The sequence below is a fragment of the Electrona antarctica genome (assembly GCF_951216825.1).
Source record: "Electrona antarctica genome assembly, chromosome: 13".
In the NCBI taxonomy this organism is placed as follows: Eukaryota; Metazoa; Chordata; class Actinopteri; order Myctophiformes; family Myctophidae; genus Electrona; species Electrona antarctica.
The window spans coordinates 40674037-40696049 of NC_136794.1; the positions used below are offsets into that span (position 1 = coordinate 40674037).

At 44.3% G+C, this 22013-nt stretch overlaps 2 protein-coding genes across 5 annotated transcripts in view; one reads left to right on the top strand and one right to left on the bottom strand.

Moving 5' to 3' along the window:
• Positions 1-20949, bottom strand: LOC306934773 (interleukin-1 receptor type 1-like). 4 transcript variants are annotated; one of them, XM_079517543.1, is made up of 14 exons: positions 20601-20949; positions 17075-17200; positions 11298-11372; positions 9428-9680; positions 8702-8894; positions 7598-7769; positions 7219-7287; positions 6589-6736; positions 5988-6106; positions 4236-4271; positions 3087-3230; positions 2175-2342; positions 1700-2025; positions 1-1575 (listed from the first exon to the last, which is right to left on the bottom strand). In XM_079517543.1, the coding sequence occupies exons 3-14, from the start codon at positions 11368-11370 to the stop codon at positions 1276-1278; spliced, it is 2001 nt and encodes a 666-aa protein (XP_079373669.1). In that variant the 5' UTR covers positions 11371-11372; positions 17075-17200; positions 20601-20949; the 3' UTR covers positions 1-1275. The 4 variants fall into 4 exon arrangements, with proteins under 4 accessions (XP_079373669.1, XP_079373670.1, XP_079373668.1 ...); XM_079517544.1 differs by lacking the exons at positions 4236-4271; positions 20601-20949 and adding exons at positions 17377-17532; positions 17971-18055 and having other exon boundaries at positions 5952-6106; XM_079517542.1 differs by lacking the exon at positions 4236-4271 and having other exon boundaries at positions 5952-6106; positions 20601-20948.
• Positions 14769-22013, top strand: part of LOC306934977 (uncharacterized protein) — a gene marked incomplete at its 5' end in the record, with an annotated part of 20667 nt that continues 13422 nt past the window's right edge. Inside the window, 2 exons of the mRNA XM_079517799.1 lie at positions 14769-14775; positions 15981-16154. Of these exons, the coding sequence (XP_079373925.1) occupies positions 14769-14775; positions 15981-16154 (181 nt within the window). The remainder of the gene's footprint in view (positions 14776-15980; positions 16155-22013) is intronic.

Sequence of the window (22013 nt, forward strand, 5' to 3'; positions counted from 1 at the left end):
TGCATTGCACTTTATTATTATAAAAACAAAGTTCATGAATGTAAGGAATGTTACTGCATGTAAAAAGCTAAAACATCTGTCAAAGTTAACACGTGTCAAAATGATGTCAAGGATCTCACATCACTTTCAACCAACACTAACAGTCATGCAGAGGGACGTGCACACAGACATCAAAGGGGGCTTCAGCCCCTGCCCTTTTACCCATCTGTAAAACAACTACCCTTTCTAGACCACGAATGCAGCATTTACTACATGGTGAAAGAAATGCAAATGCCCTCCTCAGTCCTCTCCTTTCCATGCCATGCCGGAAGGCAGCATTCTGGAGAATTGATTTCTTTCCCGAAGTCTTTCCCGAAGTCTTGAACACAGCATTTTGCGTTGAACAAATTTGTTTAGACGGATCGTATACACCGCATCTCTACTAGCAAAAGAGTGCTGGGTTACGCCCCGAAAATAGCTGATCTACAAGCTCTCAACGCATCGCGACGCGTTGTGAGCTTGTAGATCTGCTATTTTTGTCCAAAAGTGCCCTCTTACGGGATTTCAGCCCCCGCCTCTCCGACACTCTCTGCACGTCCCCGAGTAAGGTGTTACCTGTTAGTTCTATTCAGATTCCCTGAATAGATGGATACTTCTTTTCAGTAGCAAAGCAGTGGAATTAGCAAAGTCTAGTCAGTGAATAAAACCTGCAAACCTGAAGTCCGAGTCTGGCAGTGTGCCGCGGGTTCGACTCCCGATCCCGACGGCCTTTGCTGCATGTCACTCCCCAATCTCTCTCCCCCATTTCCTGTCAGCGGCAGTCAGCCTACTGTCTGTCCCTCTATAAAAAATATAAAATAAAGGCGAAAGCCGCAAAAAGAATATTCTACATACTTACAAGTCATTTCACATATTTACATTATTGCAGTTCAGTGATTCAGTGATTTCTGCTCCTTTTTGCTTATAATGAATCCATTCAATTCCAGTGTAGTTTACATACGACTAAAAGGTTGCTAGTTTGGATTCCACCTCCAACAAAACCAGGCATTACATTGTGTGGTCAGATGTGAATTTCCTCAGTTTTGCCTTTGAGCAAGTCATTCGTCCCCTTTCTTCTCGGTCGCAGACACATCTCCCCATCTTGATCTATTTGTGTCTAAGGAGGTTCAATTCCAATCTCAAATATTTGTCTGGAAAACGGCTGCCGTCAGCTGAAACAACCTTACCCACAGACATGACTTCATTCATTTTCATGGTAAAGCACTGTCCATCCAGTTAAAATTGGTAGGACCCCCATCACAAGGCCAACAGTGACATATTCTCTGGACGAACGGCTCTTTTACCCCTCACAGGCATGTGGTACCTAACCTCCTTCCAAAATCTGGAGGACGACGACAGAGGCAAGGATGAAGCCTCCTGTCCGCCTTTCTCCTCATCGGCTCCAAGTCTCTCCCGCAAACGTGTCCCCCAGCCTCTCGAAGTCTTCTGGTTCTTCCACCAGCACACAGCTCCCTGTTTCTTCCGCAGGTGACGCACCGACTCCGGGAAGAGGGCTAGCTGGGCCGGGCTGACCTCTTCCATCTCCACCAAGACCACCTGCAGAATGAGAAAACAAGGGAGGAAACAGGAAATTATGCACAGTGAGCAATAATGATTTAGACATTACATTCATTGTACAGAGAGAGAGAGACAAATAGACAGACAGACAGACAATATTGACCTTCAGGGATCCCTCCATCAGTGCTCTGTACATGGCGGTGTCGTGTTCAAACTGCTGGCCAGGTCCTGGAATGTCTCCATCGGTGCAGGATGTATCTGAACTGGTACAGTTGTCACTGATGTTTATGTTGTGGTAACTGCTATGACCACTGTGACTGTCACTGTGATCCTTGTGGCTACTGCTGTCAGACATATTACATTTAACGTCACTACTGGAACACTGGTTGTTATTGTCACTGCTGTCACTGCTGTTGAAGGTGGAGGCGGTGTAGAGCAGGAGGAGGCAGCGACTGGCCTGGATGTTTTCCTCCACCGAGTCCACAATGGCTGGAGACGGAAAGGAAAGCGATAGAGGAGAGAATTAGAGACAGAAGATACTTTGTGTGGGAACACGCTAGTAGCCGACTGGATAGTGCGTTCATTCAACATTCAGCGACTTTGTGCAGTTGTACTTTTGTTTCCGTAAGATAGCGTACCTTGTCCAGGCAGGCTGTCACGGCCGGCTATAAACAGCTTGTAGCCCCAGGTCCTCTCCAACACCTGAGGCAGTGTGTGGAGAGCAAACATCTCCACTTCTCCACTGGCTCCAGTCCCAAAGCCCCGTGGGTACGCTATGTAGGCGTCGTAGCGTTTACCGTCAGACTCTAACAGAGAACACGGAATATGGTACAGGTTTAATCTAAAGTGCAATATAGTTAGCCATGAGCTATACAGTATTAGCCTGGCTAATAAGCCAGACCGAATCAGCCGTTGGCAAAAACAAATTGCCTGCCGGCGGATTACGGTCTGGAGAGGCTCAATTGTACGCCCATTTCCTACACCAGAGAACTGGTGTGGCCAATCGGGACACGGTATGCAATATGGGTGGGCTTTGGTACAGTGATGTTCAATGCTTGAGACCTTTGACTGACAGTAGCTCTGACCAATTGCGTCAAAGAGAAAATGTTTGAACCCGCCCCCCGGGAAACAAGATCCATACACAGCATCTCCAGACTCAAATACCACACGACAGTGGGATTTGAGTCTGGCTTATTAGCCAGGCTAATACAGTATGCATCAGGATTTGGATGTGTTCGACCACATCAAAATGTGAGCAACTGCACTCTGTGTACTCTATGTCCTGTCAATATCTTCAGTGTTTTGCAGTGTGTGTGTGTGTGTGTGTGTGTGTGTGTGTGTGTGTGTGTGTGTGTGTGTCTCTTCTCCCCAATTTACTCATTTTCATTTCCAAGTGATCAGTGCGCTTGTACAGTAGATATGCTATTTTCAGCATGCAACGCCGTTGTACAACAGAGTATAAACATGTGTGTGTGTGTGTGTGTGTGTGCATGTGCGTGTGCGTGTACACAAGCACTTCATTTTGATTAAACAGCACTGTGAACTCTTACCTGTGTTCTTGTAGAAAACAGGGAAAGCCCTTCTGAACGACAGCACAATGTCGATCTTGAAAATGTAGTAGAAGACAACAGTGCTGACGAAGAGGACAGTGACACCTCCCAGCACCAATCCAATGGGCAGCAGTATGGTGGGATCTGAGGAGGGAAAATAGAACATACCCATACAATATCACCAAGGCTCATGTGCACAAGAGAAGGATGTTAGTGGTGAGAATTTAAAACAGACATGATGGCCTTCCCCTGCACGCTTCCTCAGAACAGCAGTTAGGAAAGCATAGCATATTGCCTGCAATCTGCTTCCCCCTTAAAATGGTTTCAAGGTTTTTTTTCTGTAACCTCCCGAAAAGTACAGACCGGAAATACCCGCCCGTATTCTACTGTGATTGACCAGATGTGAAGGTGCAGTGAAAAATGTCAAGTGGTCTGCCAATTCCATCCTGTTCTTTCTTCATACTTCAACTACTTCTGTTTCCTCCTCGTGCTGACTTCTCAGTCACTTACTATTAATAGCCTCTTGTACAAACTCTTCTGTAGCCTACAGATCAGCATTTGTATCGAGTGTCTCATATTATATGCAAAATAAAAATGTCTATCAAACATACAGTACACATACAGTGTGCACCACTGTAGCCACTGGTTGGGGCAGCGGTGGCCGAACGGTTTGCGGAGCGGTCTTGATACCGGAAGGTCGCCAGTTCGAATCCCCGGACCGGCACGTTAAAATTACCACCGCTGAAGTGCCCTTGAGCAAGGCATTGAACCCCTACCATGAAATGTTCTATGAGCAGGGTGTGGCTGTAAACAAGCATCTCGAGCTTAGTCCACTTCCCTGGGTAAACAAAGAACTTTGCTTTGCTTTGCTTTGTTCATTGGTTTGTACCTGTTGGCAGCAGAGTGAATTGACTATGGGGACAGCCTCTGTCATTGTGTACCTGCAGGTAGCAGAGTGAATTGACTATGGGGACAGCCTCTGTCATTGTGTACCTGCTGGTAGCAGAGTGAACTGACTATGGGGACAGCCTCTGTCATTGTGTACCTGCAGGTAGCAGAGTGAATTGACTATGGGGACAGCCTCTGTCATTGTGTACCTGTTGGCAGCAGAGTGAATTGACTATGGGGACAGCCTCTGTCATTGTGTACCTGCTGGCAGCAGAGTGAATTGACTATGGGGACAGCCTCTGTCATTGTGTACCTGCAGGCAGCAGAGTGAATTGACTATGGGGACAGCCTCTGTCATTGTGTACCTGCTGGTAGCAGAGTGAATTGACTATGGGGACAGCCTCTGTCATTGTGTACCTGTTGGCAGCAGAGTGAACTGACTATGGGGACAGCCTCTGTCATTGTGTACCTGTTGGCAGCAGAGTGAATTGACTATGGGGACAGCCTCTGTCATTGTGTACCTGCTGGTAGCAGAGTGAATTGACTATGGGGACAGCCTCTGTCATTGTGTACCTGCTGGAAGCAGAGTGAATTGACTATGGGGACAGCCTCTGTCATTGTGTACCTGCTGGTAGCAGAGTGAATTGACTATGGGGACAGCCTCTGTCATTGTGTACCTGCTGGTAGCAGAGTGAATTGACTATGGGGACAGCCTCTGTCATTGTGTACCTGCAGGCAGCAGAGTGAATTGACTATGGGGACAGCCTCTGTCATTGTGTACCTGCTGGTAGCAGAGTGAATTGACTATGGGGACATCCTCTGTCATTGTGTACCTGCAGGCAGCAGAGTGAATTGACTATGGGGACAGCCTCTGTCATTGTGTACCTGCTGGTAGCAGAGTGAATTGACTATGGGGACAGCCTCTGTCATTGTGTACCTGTTGGCAGCAGAGTGAATTGACTATGGGGACAGCCTCTGTCATTGTGTACCTGCAGGCAGCAGAGTGAATTGACTATGGGGACAGCCTCTGTCATTGTGTACCTGCTGGTAGCAGAGTGAATTGACTATGGGGACAGCCTCTGTCATTGTGTACCTGTTGGCAGCAGAGTGAACTGACTATGGGGACAGCCTCTGTCATTGTGTACCTGTTGGCAGCAGAGTGAATTGACTATGGGGACAGCCTCTGTCATTGTGTACCTGCTGGTAGCAGAGTGAATTGACTATGGGGACAGCCTCTGTCATTGTGTACCTGCTGGAAGCAGAGTGAATTGACTATGGGGACAGCCTCTGTCATTGTGTACCTGCTGGTAGCAGAGTGAATTGACTATGGGGACAGCCTCTGTCATTGTGTACCTGCTGGAAGCAGAGTGAATTGACTATGGGGACAGCCTCTGTCATTGTGTACCTGCTGGTAGCAGAGTGAATTGACTATGGGGACAGCCTCTGTCATTGTGTACCTGCTGGTAGCAGAGTGAATTGACTATGGGGACAGCCTCTGTCATTGTGTACCTGCAGGCAGCAGAGTGAATTGACTATGGGGACAGCCTCTGTCATTGTGTACCTGCTGGTAGCAGAGTGAATTGACTATGGGGACAGCCTCTGTCATTGTGTACCTGCAGGCAGCAGAGTGAATTGACTATGGGGACAGCCTCTGTCATTGTGTACCTGCTGGTAGCAGAGTGAATTGACTATGGGGACATCCTCTGTCATTGTGTACCTGCAGGCAGCAGAGTGAATTGACTATGGGGACAGCCTCTGTCATTGTGTACCTGCTGGTAGCAGAGTGAATTGACTATGGGGACAGCCTCTGTCATTGTGTACCTGTTGGCAGCAGAGTGAATTGACTATGGGGACAGCCTCTGTCATTGTGTACCTGCAGGCAGCAGAGTGAATTGACTATGGGGACAGCCTCTGTCATTGTGTACCTGCTGGTAGCAGAGTGAATTGACTATGGGGACAGCCTCTGTCATTGTGTACCTGTTGGCAGCAGAGTGAATTGACTGTGGGGACAGCCTCTGTCATTGCAGGCAAAGCAGGTGTAGTTCTTGTAGAAGTCCTGCTCTGTCAGGTGGGAGAACTTCAACAGGCGCTCCAACCACACACCTTTCCTTGGACTCTCTTCTCTGGTTGAACTAATGTAGGAGAGGAGAGCATTGTGAACAGGAGAGGAAAAGAAAAATAATTTGTTCTTACATGGATATTATGTATTAGCCTGGCAATAAGCCAGCCTCAAATCACACTGTCGTGTGGTATTTGAGTCTGGAGATGCTGTGTATGGATCTTGTTTCCCGGGGGGCGGTTTCAAACATTTTCTCTTTGACGCAATTGGTCAGAGCTACTGTCAGTCAAAGGTTTCAAGCATTGAAGTCACTGTACCAAAGCCCGCCCATATTGCATATCGTGTCCCGATTGGCCACACCAGTTCTCTGGTGTAGGAAATGGGCGTACAATTGAGCCTCTAGGCAATTCTTTTTTTTGCCAACGGCTGATTCGGTCTGGCTTATTAGCCAGGCTAATTATGTATGCCTCGTTTCTAAAATGCAAAGCGGAATAGAATGGCCGCTGTATGTGCGTCTCAAAGAGGAGCATAAAGTCACACTACAGTACTACAAACCTTTGTGATTCCATGTAAATGCGTTCAGAGGGCTCTTCTGAGACTGCAGTGTAGCCGTTTTTGTCTTCGCTGGTAAACCAGTAAACATCACCATAGGACCTCCCCACACAAGGCACGAACACCCAACAGCGCTTAGTGAAGCTGGAGCCTAGACAAACACACGCGCACGGAAAGAGATCAATATTATTATTACACAGCTTGGTTGAATGCTTGATTCTGATTTGTCAATCGCTGAATTCAGCTTTCTGGATAACAGACCACTCCGCTCTATTACAGCCCGCTGCCTAATCAAAGGCTCGGAAGACTTTGGAATACTTTCATTACACTTAAAGCAAGGCAATACTTCTTTTTGTTGTAACTTTTGGGTCAATTTTAATTAATGTATTAAGTAGCCGTGTAATAAGCGGGATAATGAATGGCAGGTGGTCATTGTTTATAGATAAATCACCCTGTTCAGTGATCAACAATGACCACCTAGCCATTCATTATCCCTTACATAACATGCACCGTGCAAGTTACATTGTGCATTTTCCATTCCACGGTACAACAATAATTGTTGCTTTATGTTTATTCATTTTTATTTCTATCTATTTCTATTTTGGATGTTTTACTTTTTAATTTTTTACTCACCCCATTGGGCCTTGATAACCTCCCCGAAACTGGTTGGGTCATGGATTTCGGGAGGTAATTCATACTCCTCTGAAAGTAAAAGAGCAAATGTGATTAATTTGACTGTCTTCATTGTTTGATTTGTCTGCACTATACAGTATGGACAGATGGTTGCTGCTCCTCTTGAATCTGACTTGAGGGAGATGGCATAATGGCTTATGGCTTATATTTTATTTTAAATCAAAGCTGAATACTTTTCCATTTGTCGTGCCTATTATTGAGGCTTTTGAGTCATTTCCTAACCCCACCTTTGTTTCCCCTATTATCTTAACTTTAATTATTTTCAAATTGTATTTAAATGTTTCTAATACGTGTTTGGAGGGGTGGACTATTTACTCACCTTTAACCGAGGCAAAAATGGTCTCCGAGATGGAGACTGTGAACCCTGTGAGGTTAAAGGTCAGAGTGCACGTGTAGGAGTCACTGTCCTGAGGTTCCACTCCTCTCAGCTTGAGCATGGTCACATCACGGTAGGTGAACTTTCCATCTCCATCCTTTATGGCTGTACAGTTCTGAAAATGAAACCGAAGCAATTAACACATACTGTAACACAGGTTGTAGGCCTAATAGCATATTGGAGTTTTACAGTGTGACACTGAAGGAGACAGGACAGCCATCTAGTTAAAGTCTTGTTAAAGTGCCGTTTGCCGGCCTGGGCCGTGGCTCAGCGGTCCAGGCACCTTGGCTGGTAATCCAGTCTGGCAGTGTGCCGCGGGTTCGACTCCCGATCCCGACGGCCTTTACTGCATGTCATCCCCCCATCTCTCTCCCCATTTTCTGTCAGCCTACTGTCTGTCCCTCCATAAAAAATATAAAATAAAGGCGAAAGCCACAAAAAAAAAAATTGTCCTTTTACACAGGACTAATGTGTTTATATATGTCGTGCAAAATGTCCAGTGCACGTTACATACAACAACCAAGTAGTGCCAAGGAATTCGCATGTCTTAATGGCTGTTGGGAGGGCGTTCCACATTTTGGTGGCATAGGAGCGAACCTAAGGAAGTATTTAGACAGGTACATGGGTATCTTGGTGGTGTAGCGAATCTTGTGGACCAGACGACCCATTGCAAGATGCTGTACTCGGTCGTCAACCCTAAGCCATTCCAGGTTCAGTTGTAATAGGACGGCGGTGGCTCAGGGGTAGAGTGGCTGGATGGTAACCGCAAGGTTGCCAGTTCGAACCCGGGCTCCCCCAGAGTTAGTGTCGAAGTGTCCTTGAGCAAGACACTGAACTCCTAATTGCTCCTGATGTGCTAGTTGGTGCCTTGCATGGTTTCCGCTGCCATCAGTGTGTGAATGTGTGTGTGAATGTAATGCACAATCTATGTAAAGCGCCTTGGATAAAGGCGCTATATAAATGCACCATTTACCATTTACCATTTATGGATAAAAGTGTCAGCTAATTATCTAAAATGCATTTCACCATCGACATGCCACAACTCACCTTGTACCATTTGAGGGAGTAATCAAGGGAGTAACTCTCCAGTTTGTCTGTGATGTCTTTCAGAGGGCAGGACAAGATGTCGTTCACATCACTGGTGAGTGTTTGGGTAGTAGTCAGCGGTCTACCGCAATGTCCAGGGACAGGCTCGTCTAGGACCAGCTTTGTGTCCTGTCTGTAGCACTGAGAAGGAGTGCTGTTGAAAAACAAAAGAGAAAGAATTATTGTTCTGCGACTTTCAGTGATGCCTTGATAGTTGGTATGATTATCAAATTCACTGGTCTTAGAAGTCGACATTTTGTATTGTTCTTTTATAGAGCTAGACTGATATACTGTATTGGCCTATCACAGATATATCGGTATCAATCTATGTCCTGATATTAAAACTTTGTTATCAGAGCATATTACAGAAAAATATAATTTAGAAATGTCTTTATTTGTGTGTTTTTATTTTGTATTAGTTAGCCTGTACTGCAAATGTTTACTGTTTCAGAGCACTGATGCGATTTTGGACAAACTGTGTGTGTGTGTGTGTGTGTGTGTGTGTGTGTGTGTGTGTGTGTGTGTGTGTGTGTCTCTTCTCCCCAATTTACTAATTTTCATTCCCAAGTGATCAGTGAGCTTGTACAGTAGATATGCTATTTTCGGCATGCAACGCCGTTGTACAACAGAGTATAAATTGCACAATATACAGACACCCTCTCGCTCCACAATGAGACTGTATAGTACCTCACAATGCACACATAGTCTCCAGCATCCTCCATGGTCACATTGAGGAACCACAGTGTCTCCGCGCGCACCAGAATGCGTCCAGTCTCGTTGCCCAGTTCTCTGCCCGATAGCAGGTGGTACCAGGTGACATTGTACGGGACGACGCCGAAGTCGAAGACGCCTGGGGATACTAGTGTGCTGTTCAGCATGGCCACGTCCCCAGGAACGGAAAACACCCGTTCAAACTGCAGCCTGTAGTCGGTACAGTTCTCTGAAGAAAATAGGAAGACATATATAGACGCAAGGGTTTAGAGAAGAGCTCTGCTGTTTTAACTGGTACAGTAATTCTTCATGAAAATGTTTTCATGACTCTAAACGAGTGTTCATCAGGGCCTACTTGCCCTGATGAAGACTCCGAAACATGTCAGCCTCTTTTAACCTTTATAAATAAAGTACATCTATTTTTATCCACCCACTCCTCATTTTTGAGTGGTGTAAACCACTCCTACAACTGGCTTTGTTAGTTTACGTGTCTGTCCGTACCAAAAATAAATCACACCCGTGTGAACTGAGTGGTGTAAGGTCTTATATAGACTGATCAGCTGTGGTCTGACGTAATGTCTGACGTAATGAAATCACACCTGTGTGAACTGGGTGACCATAGCAACCGTGCTCATTTTTTGAAGACAGACAGACAGACAGACTAACAAAGCCAGTTGTAGGAGTGGTTTACACCACTCAAAAATGAGCATGGTTGCTATGGTCACCCAGTTCACACAGGTGTGATTTCATTACGTCAGACATTGCGTCAGACCACAGCTGATCAGTCTATATAAGACCTTACACCACTCAGTTCACACGGGTGTGATTTTTATTAACCTTTTGAGTGCTCGGATCGCCGCCTTGTCTTTAGTATTCCAGTCCCACTGATCTTCGAAGCACCAGCCCTACTTTACATTATTATGTGTTGCACCTCCATCGAGCACCTGGTTGATTTTCTTTTTGACGTCTAAATGGCTGTTGAAAAAAGGGCCATAAATGGTCTAAAAATGAAAGTTTTTTAGCGGTCTAGGCTTAGATCAGACGTTGAAACAAGGTCGTTTCAACGTCTATCTATATAGACGTTTACAAAAACTGCTAATCAATGTCTAAGTTAGGCTTAGACCGCTAAAAAAACGTACATTTTTAGACCAGGTATAAACACATTTTAGACGGACATCTAATTGCTGACTATTGCTTAGTGGGGGCCAGACATGCATTTATCGCTCACAACATCAGAGGGAGAAGGCATTTTACTAAACACTCAGTCTGATGCCCACAAGGGCATTCTAGTGAAAAGGCATTTTACTAAACACCTCAGTCTGATGCCTCAGTCCGTGCTTCATCATCAACCAAACCTTTGTAGAATTCTAGATACATACACACAATTAACTAGGTAGTAGTTTACTGTAAAGAGGCCATACCGGGCCTGGGCCGTGGCTCAGCGGTCCAGGCACCTTGGCTGGTAATCCAGTCTGGCAGTGTGCCGCGGGTTCGACTCCCGATCCCGCTGGCCTTTACTGCATGTCACCCCCCCATCTCTCTCCCCATTTCCTGTCAGCCTACTGTCTGTCCCTCCATAAAACATATATAAAAACAAACCTTTAAAGAGGCCATACCGGTTAAGTACACGGCTTTAAAATCTCAAAACTGAACAGAATCTAAACAAATCGGCAAGATAATATTATGCCAGTTTGACAGACTCACATATTGCATATATTTTGACAATAGTGGACTAGTGAAACCAGAAAATCTGTCTCTTTCCCTGTGTTTTATAATAATCTACTTTCCCTGTATTTTGTCCCTTAAATCTCTCCATTCTGTCGATTTGATTACTTGTAAAACTCACCTCCTAAAGCCGAGGATCCTCCAACCAGACACAGGAGAAAGAGAACAGCTGCCAGTATCTGACTCACGCCCATGACTGAAAGAGAGGTAAACAAACACAGTCCTTTACAACATAGAGTTACAACATCATATTTTAAAGATAAGTAAACAATTAGAATAAAAGACTAACAGTTTACTGTCTGGAAGAACAGGTAAACAAACACACAATGAGAAGGTACATATAGGCCTAATGTCTGGCCCCTTACCTGACAAGATACTATAACGTCCCGAAATGCAGTTAACAGGCCACATCACATGCATTCATTCCTCCATTGCTGAAGTGATCCTGAACTCTCACTAACCACAGCATAGGGATTGCGTCATTGCGTGAGGCCCAACAGGGAACCACACAGACTGACGTACTGTAGCCCTACTAGAAGACACTCCCACTCAGCGTTGCCGGTAAATGTATGAATGATCACTGTAACGTTCAGAGGACAGGGATGGGAGGACTGGACTTGTTGAGATGCTTGTGATCCATGATGTTTTTCTGTCACCCTGGCTGTCCCTAAATGTCCTACTCACTGTGTGTCATTTATTCTGACGCACAGAATACATGGCAAACAGCAGATGATCACTAGTTGAGTGAGCTGTAAAGTTGCTGACCTAATTTCTTATCAGAACAGTCTGTTGCACGCGGTGGTGGAAGTACATTTACTCAAGTATGCATAAATTTTAATGCCAATTTGTGGGCTTTCACTTGTAATTTATTTTCTAGATTTGAATAGCTACCGCACAGCATGTCAATAACACATTACGGTACTCTTACCATAGGCTGTATCACGTTTCTTCTTTTCATTCATTATTCTTTTAGGGTAGATAGTATAGATAGCTTTAGTTAGGGTTTCTGTGGCGAGAGCTACTGTATAATCGGTAGAGACCTTTACCAGAACGCATTTGCAAATGCAATCACATGCGATCATTGCGATGGAAACCAAGAGAGAGAGAGAGAGAGCACCATTCAAATAATATAGTTTCAAGTCTCTATGCCACAACAAGACAATGTTAAGATTAAGTTTATTCTGTCATATGACAAAGACGTACCCTTAAGGCACTGACAGGTTAGATTGAACAAACCTTTCTTCCTGTGAGGCAAAGTTTAAACTGACATGCAGACGTCTTTCAGTCCTGACAGTCTGGATGTTGTTGTGAGAGGTTTGGAATCAGTAATACAGTATACAGTAGTAAAACACCCAGGGACAGGCCCAGGCACAGTGAGGAGAGTGTGTGAAGTAGATTTTCCAGGCTCTGGTGTATACGGGCTGAGACGTGGGAGTCAGTGACGTTTGGAAGTCAGAGTTCAACTGAACTGGCTGAGTGAGTCAGGGAAGGGCTTTTCAGGTATTCTCCCTCTCCATTCCTGATTGTGTTTTTGACTGATATGAAGGGCGGCACACCGGGTTCATTAGCAGTAAACCTGCACGTCTCACAGGTTCCATAGTAGTCTGTTTTACCATGCATGCTGATGTATCAACTGATACGTTTCAATAAAGCTTTTTTCTTAGCCCCCACTAAGCCCCCCCTCCCCACAAACCCAATTGACTGACTTCTATGTAAACCAACATTCATTAGCCCCCGCTCTAAATTGGGATAGACTATAGATCATATCTATAGATCATATCTATAGTCGTCGTCCCCCCCCCCCAGTCACAATTTTCTGGAGCTGCCGCTGACGCATGCATGCACAGAGACTGCTTCTGTAATGCATGTCTACTCTTGTCCACTCCATGCCTCCAACGAAGCAGATAATTAGGCATATGTTTCTTGAGGGCAGCTCGGGGGAATTAAAGGGGAGAGTGCATCTGCCCTGTCTTTCCCATTGTGGTCTAGGCTAAGGGACTTGAACTTGTAACTTTTTTTTGTCACATGTTCTTCATGTTCGAAAGTATATTTAAAGTGAATTGACTCAATGCCATTGCTGAACCCCAGGGAGGAAGGGAGGGACCCTAAATCCAAGGCTTTCTCACCGAAAATGCTGACATGCTACCAGAAAACGGCTACCAGTTATGGGGAAACAGGACTTTTAAAAGGGAACACATGTTGCACAATGTTTGCTGACACTACATGAATCTACCAGGGGACAGTGGATGTTTCCGTCCGTGTCCATTATGCGATGAGTGATATGTTTGCCAGTTCAGTCAGATGAACTTTGCCCATCTGTTTTAGGGTGGCTGTTGTGAAACCGTGCAGTAAAGAGGCCATATGTACTGTAGTGTAAAACCTCAACACTGAACAGAAGAAGAATCTAAACAAATCTGCAAGATAACATTATGCCAGTTTGACACTCTTTACAAACACCACCTTACATTACCACAATTGCATATATTTTGACAATAGTAGGCTAGTGAAACCAGAAAATACTTCAGACACATTCATTAAAATATATTCAGTAGTAGAGGTTACATACTACATAGTGAAACAAAGTTACCATTAATTGCAGCTGTGACAGAATGTGACAGTATGCTCTGAAGGTGAGAACTCATCGACACTGATTTGATGTGAAGGAGTCCTTACAGTGATTTGACACATTCTAAACTGGCATCCTGTTGAGTCACCCTGGCCTGAACGAGCAAACACCAACCGTGATTCAGCAACAAGGCAGAATAATCATCTAAAGATAGGAGATAGAGGGATGATGCTAAAGAGATGCTAAAGTTTTGAATGGATGTATGCTCTACGAACCAAATGAGCACACAAAGGTGTGTGTGTGTGTGTGTGTGTGTGTGTGTGTGTGTGTGTGTGTGTGTGTGTGTGTGTGTGTGTGTTTGTTTGTTTGTTTTCAGGTTTGTTTGTATAGTGAGATCTGTGATATAATTATGATGACAGCAGTGTGCACGAACAAGGGTTTAAATTTGTTCTCCTATACAATGCCACAAAAATTTCAAATTGATTGTTTTCATTGATTTCCTCCCGCGCACTCAGATCAGCCAACGCAGGGAAGCTGGATATACCCTCACTAAAAACCCTGGGACAACGCTTCATACGTCCCAAACTCTTCTCCCTTCTGGCTCCAAAACTATGGAATGCACTTCCCATTACAATCAGAACTGCAGCCTCACTCCCAATCTTCCGCCGTAGTCTGAAAACCCACCTTTTCAGACTCCATCGTGGCCCGTAGCACTTACCCTACCCCCTTAGATAGCACTTTTTGTAGACTTAGATAGCATTTGATACAGACTTATAGCATGTTATGTAGACCGCACTAGAATTGCATTGTATGTAGTGGCGGTTAAGCGATATTAGCATTTTGTGATGGGGGAAAAATGTATTGTGGGAATATTTTAATATAGATGATGGAACTCATTCAACTCAACTCTGAGTGCCATAACTCAAATAATACTCAATAATCATTATCTCAGATAGTGTAGTCTGACCCTAACCCTGTTGAGGAGTCTTGATGCCAGCTAGCTATCAGCTTAGCCTTTGAATTATGATGGATGGTGAGAACTGAGAAGGTTCTACAAAGCACATGAAGACTAAACAGCAAAGAGCAACGAGCAGTTCAGCCCGCTCTGATTATGGGAAGTTATGTAACACTGATGAGCTTCAAAAAGGAATGTGAAAGAAAAAAACAAAAGGGCGGTGGTGAAGGTTCCCCATAAAGCTGTGTGGAGCACAGCTTTAAAGTTTAAACTAAACATATTTCACACTGGATGAAACCATTTTCAGCAGATGTGACTTATATGCATTGGGAAGCTGCCTGTCCCCAGAAGAGGAGAAGACTTTGATAAATCACTATTAAAAAGAAAAGCATTTTGGATTCACTTTTTGAATACTTTAGCCCCTAACGGCCTCAACATGGAATTCGATCTAAGACCCTTTCTATGATGGTGGCCCTGGGTAGAGCTTCACGTCTAGCAGCCTACTTGGCCTGGACTTATTTCCCCCTCCCCCTGATCTGTTGAATATATGAAAAAACTATTTTAAACCCATAGCCTAAATCTCTTGGAAAAAAATCTCTGTAAGTCATTTTTGTGCTGTCTTGTTTTTGTCCTGGGTTTTATTATGCTGTTTTTGTGGACATGTATTTTATAGCCTACCCTTTATACTCTTCATACGGTTTTTTTAATGCATTTAACAAATGTATATGTATTTGTACTGACCTGTTGTATTTTGTTTTAATTTCGCTGTAATTTTGGGGTACCCAGCCCCCCCAAAAGAGAAAGGCAGGCAGGCAGAAAAGACAACTAGTGGACATTGGCAGGGGTTTCCACAGCTACCCCACAACACAGTGTCACTGTCTGCAGTGCAGACAGCAGAACAGAAGCTCTCAATGTGTTAACCATAATACTAAAAATGCAATAACTAAACATACATCTCACTTGAATTGGATTGCAATACTTTACAATTTCAAATTATTAAAAAAACAACCAATAGGGGGCCCCCGGGCTGCAGCCCACCCTAGCCCAATGGTAAATCCACCTATGCCTATAGTCTACTCTACTCTGTTTAATTCAGGCCTGTTGGGGGTGTTTGTCTCAGCATTCTGTTAAGCATTTTATGTTTCCAGGGAATAATAGGTGGGACTGTGGCACTAGGTTGGGGTCAGGTGACCCTCAACACTGGAGCACCACAGGGATGCGTGCTGAGCCCTCTCCTCTACTCCCTGTACGCATATGACTGCACAGCCACACATGACTCCAAGTCTCCAACACCATCATAACGTACTCGGCCGACAACACGCTCATCAACGACGACGAGTCTGATTATTCAGACGAGATGAACTCACTAGCACTTTGGTGCCGGGAGAACAACCTCGCCCTCAACGTCGACAAGACCAAGGAAGTGATCGTGGACTTCAGGAGGCAGCGGAGAGAGGGTCAGCGAGTTCAAGTTCCTCCGAGTACACATTGAGGAGGAGCTCAAATGGGAGACACACATCACGCATGGGAGGAAAAAGGCTCAGCCGCGAGGCCCGCGACTGTACTAGCTCCGCCACCTGAAGAGTTTTAAGTAGGACACTGCACACTCAGGCTGTACTACAACAGCTTAGTTGAAGGTGTTATGGCCTGGTATGGAAACTGTACTGCCCAAGAAAAGATAAGCCTACGGCGAGTAGTGAGTAGGTTGTGTATATGGCTACAGTCTATATCAACAGCTGAATGAATAATAACCGTTAGAATGTAATGCCTATTCTTTGTTGTCTGAAAATCCCTACTAAAGTCGGCTAGTCTACTCCTGCAAGTAGAACAGTTCAAAGGTGACTCAGGTCCTGACTATATTACATTTCCTTACTCATGGTCACACAAGTCAACCGTCAACCTCAGCATGCCACTACTCACTCGCTGCGCACACTTCCACGTCTACACAGAAAATCTACAGAATGTTCAACATGCATAGTGTAGATTCAAAAAAGGTTTTAATTCAGATGACAAGGCTTATTGTTGATGGTTTTCTGTAGTAGCATTGTAGAGGACAGTTGTGTATTCTGGAGCAGTGTTTCTCAGACAATGGGTTGTGACCGATGTCTGTTGAAGGACCTTTACTTTACACAAAGTATAAAACATTGTGTAGTGGCCAAAAATAGGAAGTCTGTTTTTTGTGAGGTGGGAATAAAAATAAAGCTTGGAAAACACTGAAAGACATTCAAGATCAGATCTGTCGTTCAAGTCAGAGTTTAAATACAGTATATATATATATATATATATATATATATATATATATATATCTCAGTTTGAGGAACACTTCTTTCACAGAGGCACTTACAGAACTTCTGAAAATAGAAGAAATAAAACTCACCTCAAGGAAAAGGCAGCTGAGACACCAGCACTGTGGAGATCGAAAGCAAGAGTGAGGAAGGATGCGAGCGTTTCCTCGACAGTCACAGTAGGAGAGGAAACCTCCCTAACATGCAGGCAGGAGGGCCTGAGAGAGACACACAGATCAACCAATGTAAACAAAAGCTCTGCCAAGTGAGAGTCTAGCTGCGAACACATCAGAAGAGTCATACAAAACAAGACTAGTCTAAAAAGCACACTGTGTGAAAAGACAGTTTGGCTTGAGAGGGTGGAACATGGAACAAGAAGATGAAGTGGGCTCACTCAAATTGGAGTCTTTGGAGTGAATATTCCGGCGAACATGAATGAGCTCAACATATTTCATGGCCATCTGCCCATTTTGAGATATTGTCCGCACTCTGCCATTGAACATGTTGTGGTGCTGTATAGAGAAAGGCCATGGGGCCTTCAAGATTTGTTCTGTAAAGAAATTGGGGCATTCATATTCATTATTTGTGTGTGTGTGTGTGTGTGTGTGTGTGTGTGTGTGTGTGTGTGTGTGTGTGTGTGTGTGTGTGTGTGTGTGTGTGTGTGTGTGTGTGTGTGTGTGTGTGTGTGTGTGTGTGTGTGTGACACTCAATGACTCCATTTGAGTTTCGGTGGGTTTTGGTGAGTATTACTACTGTATGTGGTGAGATATCATCTTAGATCGTGCTACCAGCCTACCACTGTACCACACAGTCTCACTCTTAACTGACTCTTATAGCTATATTTTCTTCCATGCTAAACCCCTTATGCCTAAACTACCTTGCCTTTTTTGACTATTTTGAAAAACATTTTTGAATCCTACTATAAATGCGCCACGTCTCGGTGTGTCTGCGTGTGTGTGTGTGTGTGTACGGTTGTAATGCACGTAACTCGACAACCGTTTGCCCCACGACTTCTAATTCGACACACGCGTTCCACACCCCCGGTATCGAGTCGGTCGGACCCACGGTTCTCCAGAACCACCACAAAAGGCTCTGCTCAGGCTCTGCCAGTGGGCCTAATCAGCCTAAATCCCCTCACCTGTGCAATTTCCAGCCTCTGCCTCAGCCAATTGATTGCCATGGCAACCCCACACCTGACAATTGATTACTTAACCAGTCCACTCTTCAGTTTGCCCTCTTCAGACACAGGCAGATACAACAGAGATCTCCACGTGGGACACAGACAGACAGTTAAAACGGGTGTTATTGACATGTTGACAACAGATATTATTTAGGTTCCAAAGATGCATCGTTCTCAAGTAGGCCGGTGGCCGACGGGCACGTACAGGTCTAGTAGTTAAAATAGCCAATCTACAAGCTCACAATGTGTCGATGCAGATTGGCTATTTTAACTATTCCAAAATGTTTTTCAAAATAGTAAAAAAGAAAAGGCAAGGATTATTTTCCAAAAAATAACTGAATGGCTGGAAAATGGAAATTAAGAGTTTACATAGTACATGCATACATTTCCTTGATTATATCTGGTTTCAGTATTTATTTATGATGATGCATTTTCTCTATTATTATAAGGTTATTGTAGCTGGCAATTTGTATTGTGGGTGTGGATGGGGGGGCGGTGGTCGCGAGACATGGCCAAAGCATTTCCGAGGGTCCCCCAGCCAAAAACCCCTGTTCTACCACACACTACTACAGGAATGAATCAGTACAGGAGAGCTGCTCAGAGAGAATACACGTGCTGCCGAATGTAAATGTTTGTTCCTTCACACACATTTCAGTTACACTAAGAACTGTAAAACACAAACCACAAAGCAAGCTCAGTCGCTCACAGACAGAATACCCCCTGCCACATCCTGCCCTCACCCACAGGAAACGTCTACTCGCTCTTCTTTCTCACTGTCTCGACTCGCACCGTGTTTGACGGAAAAATCGGGGGTTGCTGTCTTGCTGTGGTAGCTATACATACATGTATGTATTGTATGTATGTATGTACTGTATTTTTGCAACACGCTAGTAATGCATTGCACTTTGTTAAACATTATGGTGTGTGTGTGTGTGTGTGTGTGTGTGTGTGCGCGTGCGTGCGTGCGTGCGTGCGTGCGTGCGTCCATACTTCCATGAAGTCGTTGTTGTTGAAAAAGAGACCTGTACATTTCACAAGCAAGTTTCAAAACATACAAAATATTGCCCAAACATAAAAGAACTAGAATATATTACAGCCTACAGGATGTTACTTCATGTCAAATAAGCAGTTACTCAATACTCATGTGTTTGAGAATCTGACCCCCCCCCCCCCCATGCACTGCTTTGGCTAAGTGCTGTTCAGTGGTTCTCAAAGTCCCCTTGAAGGACTTCCAGGGGGTCCCCACTCCTCAGCTAAATGATAGATAGTAGGAACCAAATGCAACCTTATGGGTCTGTAACTGAGAGTGTACAAATGGTGTACATTTGCACACTCTCAGAGTTACATAAACATGATTTTACAATATAAATGGTGGTCCCAGAGATAGAAATGCCATTAAATTGGGGTCCGTAATGCATGTCAAACTGGGGGTCCTTGAAATGAAAATGGTTGAGAATCACAAGGTGTAAACATCTTCTCTTATGGGGGTCCCTGGCATATCTTTTCAAATGGGGGTCCACAGGCTTATAAGTGTCAATTTGGGGGTCCTTGACATGAAATAGTTTGAGAACCACTGCTGTAGGTGACCACATCATGATCATTAATGTTTATTGAACAGTTTTGTTCTAGACTTGTGCTCTCAGCAATACATGAGTGGAATAATAAAACATATCCTTTGCTTGATTTTGGTCAACATTAACTGATATCCATTTCCACATACTGTAGGCTACATGTTCATTGATTGATTGATTGAAATATGTATTAACAGTTTGCAGTGGCAGCGGTGGCCGAACGGTTTGCGGAGCGGTCTTGATACCGGAAGGTCGCCAGTTCGTATCCCCGGACCGGCACGTTAAAATTACCACCGCTGAAGTGCCCTTGAGCAAGGCATTGAACCACTACCATGAAATGTTCTATGAGCAGGGCCTGGCTGTAAACAAGTATCTGATGCTTAGTCCAGTTACCCTGGGTAAATATAGTAACTTTGCTTTGCAGAATTACAGTACATTTCAAGCACAAACTCAATACAAAGACTGTTAACTGTGAGTGGACGACCCAATTAAGCATCACACGTGTTTACAAGAGGGTCCACCTTGTTCAATTCATCAAAACATTTAGAGACGTACAAATAGACACTTCTATATACCGGTAGTCAAAGAACAGAACAGGAATTCATCATAAAGGAGGTAAAAAGGGAAAAGAAACATACAGTGAGGGAGAAAAAGGGTGGGCGGTGGGGGGATGTATTTAAAAAAAATCCTCCCAATGACGCACAACATCGTGTAGAAAGAATGACGTAGACGTCAGGTGGGTGGGGTTTTGTAGTAGACTACACGTGAGAAACAAACAGCTTTGTCAGCTTACAATGCAAACAGGCTGAAGACTATAGTTACACACATTATATAATACACATTCATAGATAAACTTTGAAAACTTACCGAGTTGTCGTTCTTCTCCACATTGATCGTAGTAGCATAGCCGCCTATAGCTACGGCTAATATTCTCCTACAAAAACGGCATAAATTCACGTCTATGACTCTATCTCAGTTTAGAAACGTGCTCCAACCTTAGAGTAAAGGATCCAACTCACTAGACACTATAGAAGCAAAGTTGTGAATGTTGCAATTTCCTGCAAAGAGTCTTTTGGAAGTTGTCATCTTGTGTGTTGCAATAAGGATGCATTGAGGATAGAGACATTTGTGTGATTCACTCCATGAAGAATTCCATAAAAATGTTTTACTCGTGTATCATTTTTTGAGTGGTGCAGCCACTCCAAGGAACAGCATTAATGTCCCTATGTTTAGAATACCAACAGGGGGCGCTGTTGCACCACTCACTTCAGACTGGTTGGGATTCATCAATAATGATCTATTATCAATAGCAATAGGCCTAATCAATCTTTATTATATCCAGACAAATGCCTGGGATTCATCAATAATGATCTATTATCAATAGCAATAGGCCTAATCAATCTTTATTATATCCAGACAAATGCCCTTGAACAAGGCATCAACCACTACGATGAAATGTGTTCTATGAGCAGGGCCTGGCTGGAAACAAGTTCTTGAGCTTAGCCCAGATACCCTGGGTAAATATAGATTTCATTTCATTTCATTTACATTTTCACCCTTAATCAGTTTAAACTTTGCAGTCCTTTGAAATGTGTGACTGAACATATTATTCTTATTATTATTATTGCGACTGCAGGTCGCATTTATTCTTTATTCGGATCCCCATTAGCTTCTACAAAGTGGTCACTACTTTTGTCCCCCTGGTGTCCCCCCAGACAGTGTACCCCCAGTGACCCCCCCCCCCCCCCATGTCTTCCCAGTGCCCCCCCATCAGCAGTGTCCCCCACAGTGTCCCCCCAGTGCCGAACTGTTCAAATGTTAAAACTAAGGCACTTAGTTTTACCAGAACAGGGTTCAATTCCTATATTCCTACTATAGTATGTGCTTGGTGGGTGCTTTTTTCCATTGGGTGTTCAGATGGGGGTCCCTGGTATAACATAATGTTCAGATGGGGGTCCCTGGTATAACATAATGTTCAGATGGGGGTCCCTGGTACAACATGTTCAGATGAGGGTCCCTGGTACAACATGATGTTCAGATGGGGGTCCCTGGAACAACATATGTTCAGATGGGGGTCCCTATAGGCTGGTACAACATATGTTCAGATGGGGGTCCCTATAGGCTGGTACAACATATTTTCAGATGGGGGTCCCTGGTATAACATAATGTTCAGATGGGGGTCCCTGGTATAACATAATGTTCAGATGGGGGTCCCTGGTACAACATATGTTCAGATGGGGGTCCCTGGTACAACATGATGTTCAGATGGGGGTCCCTGGA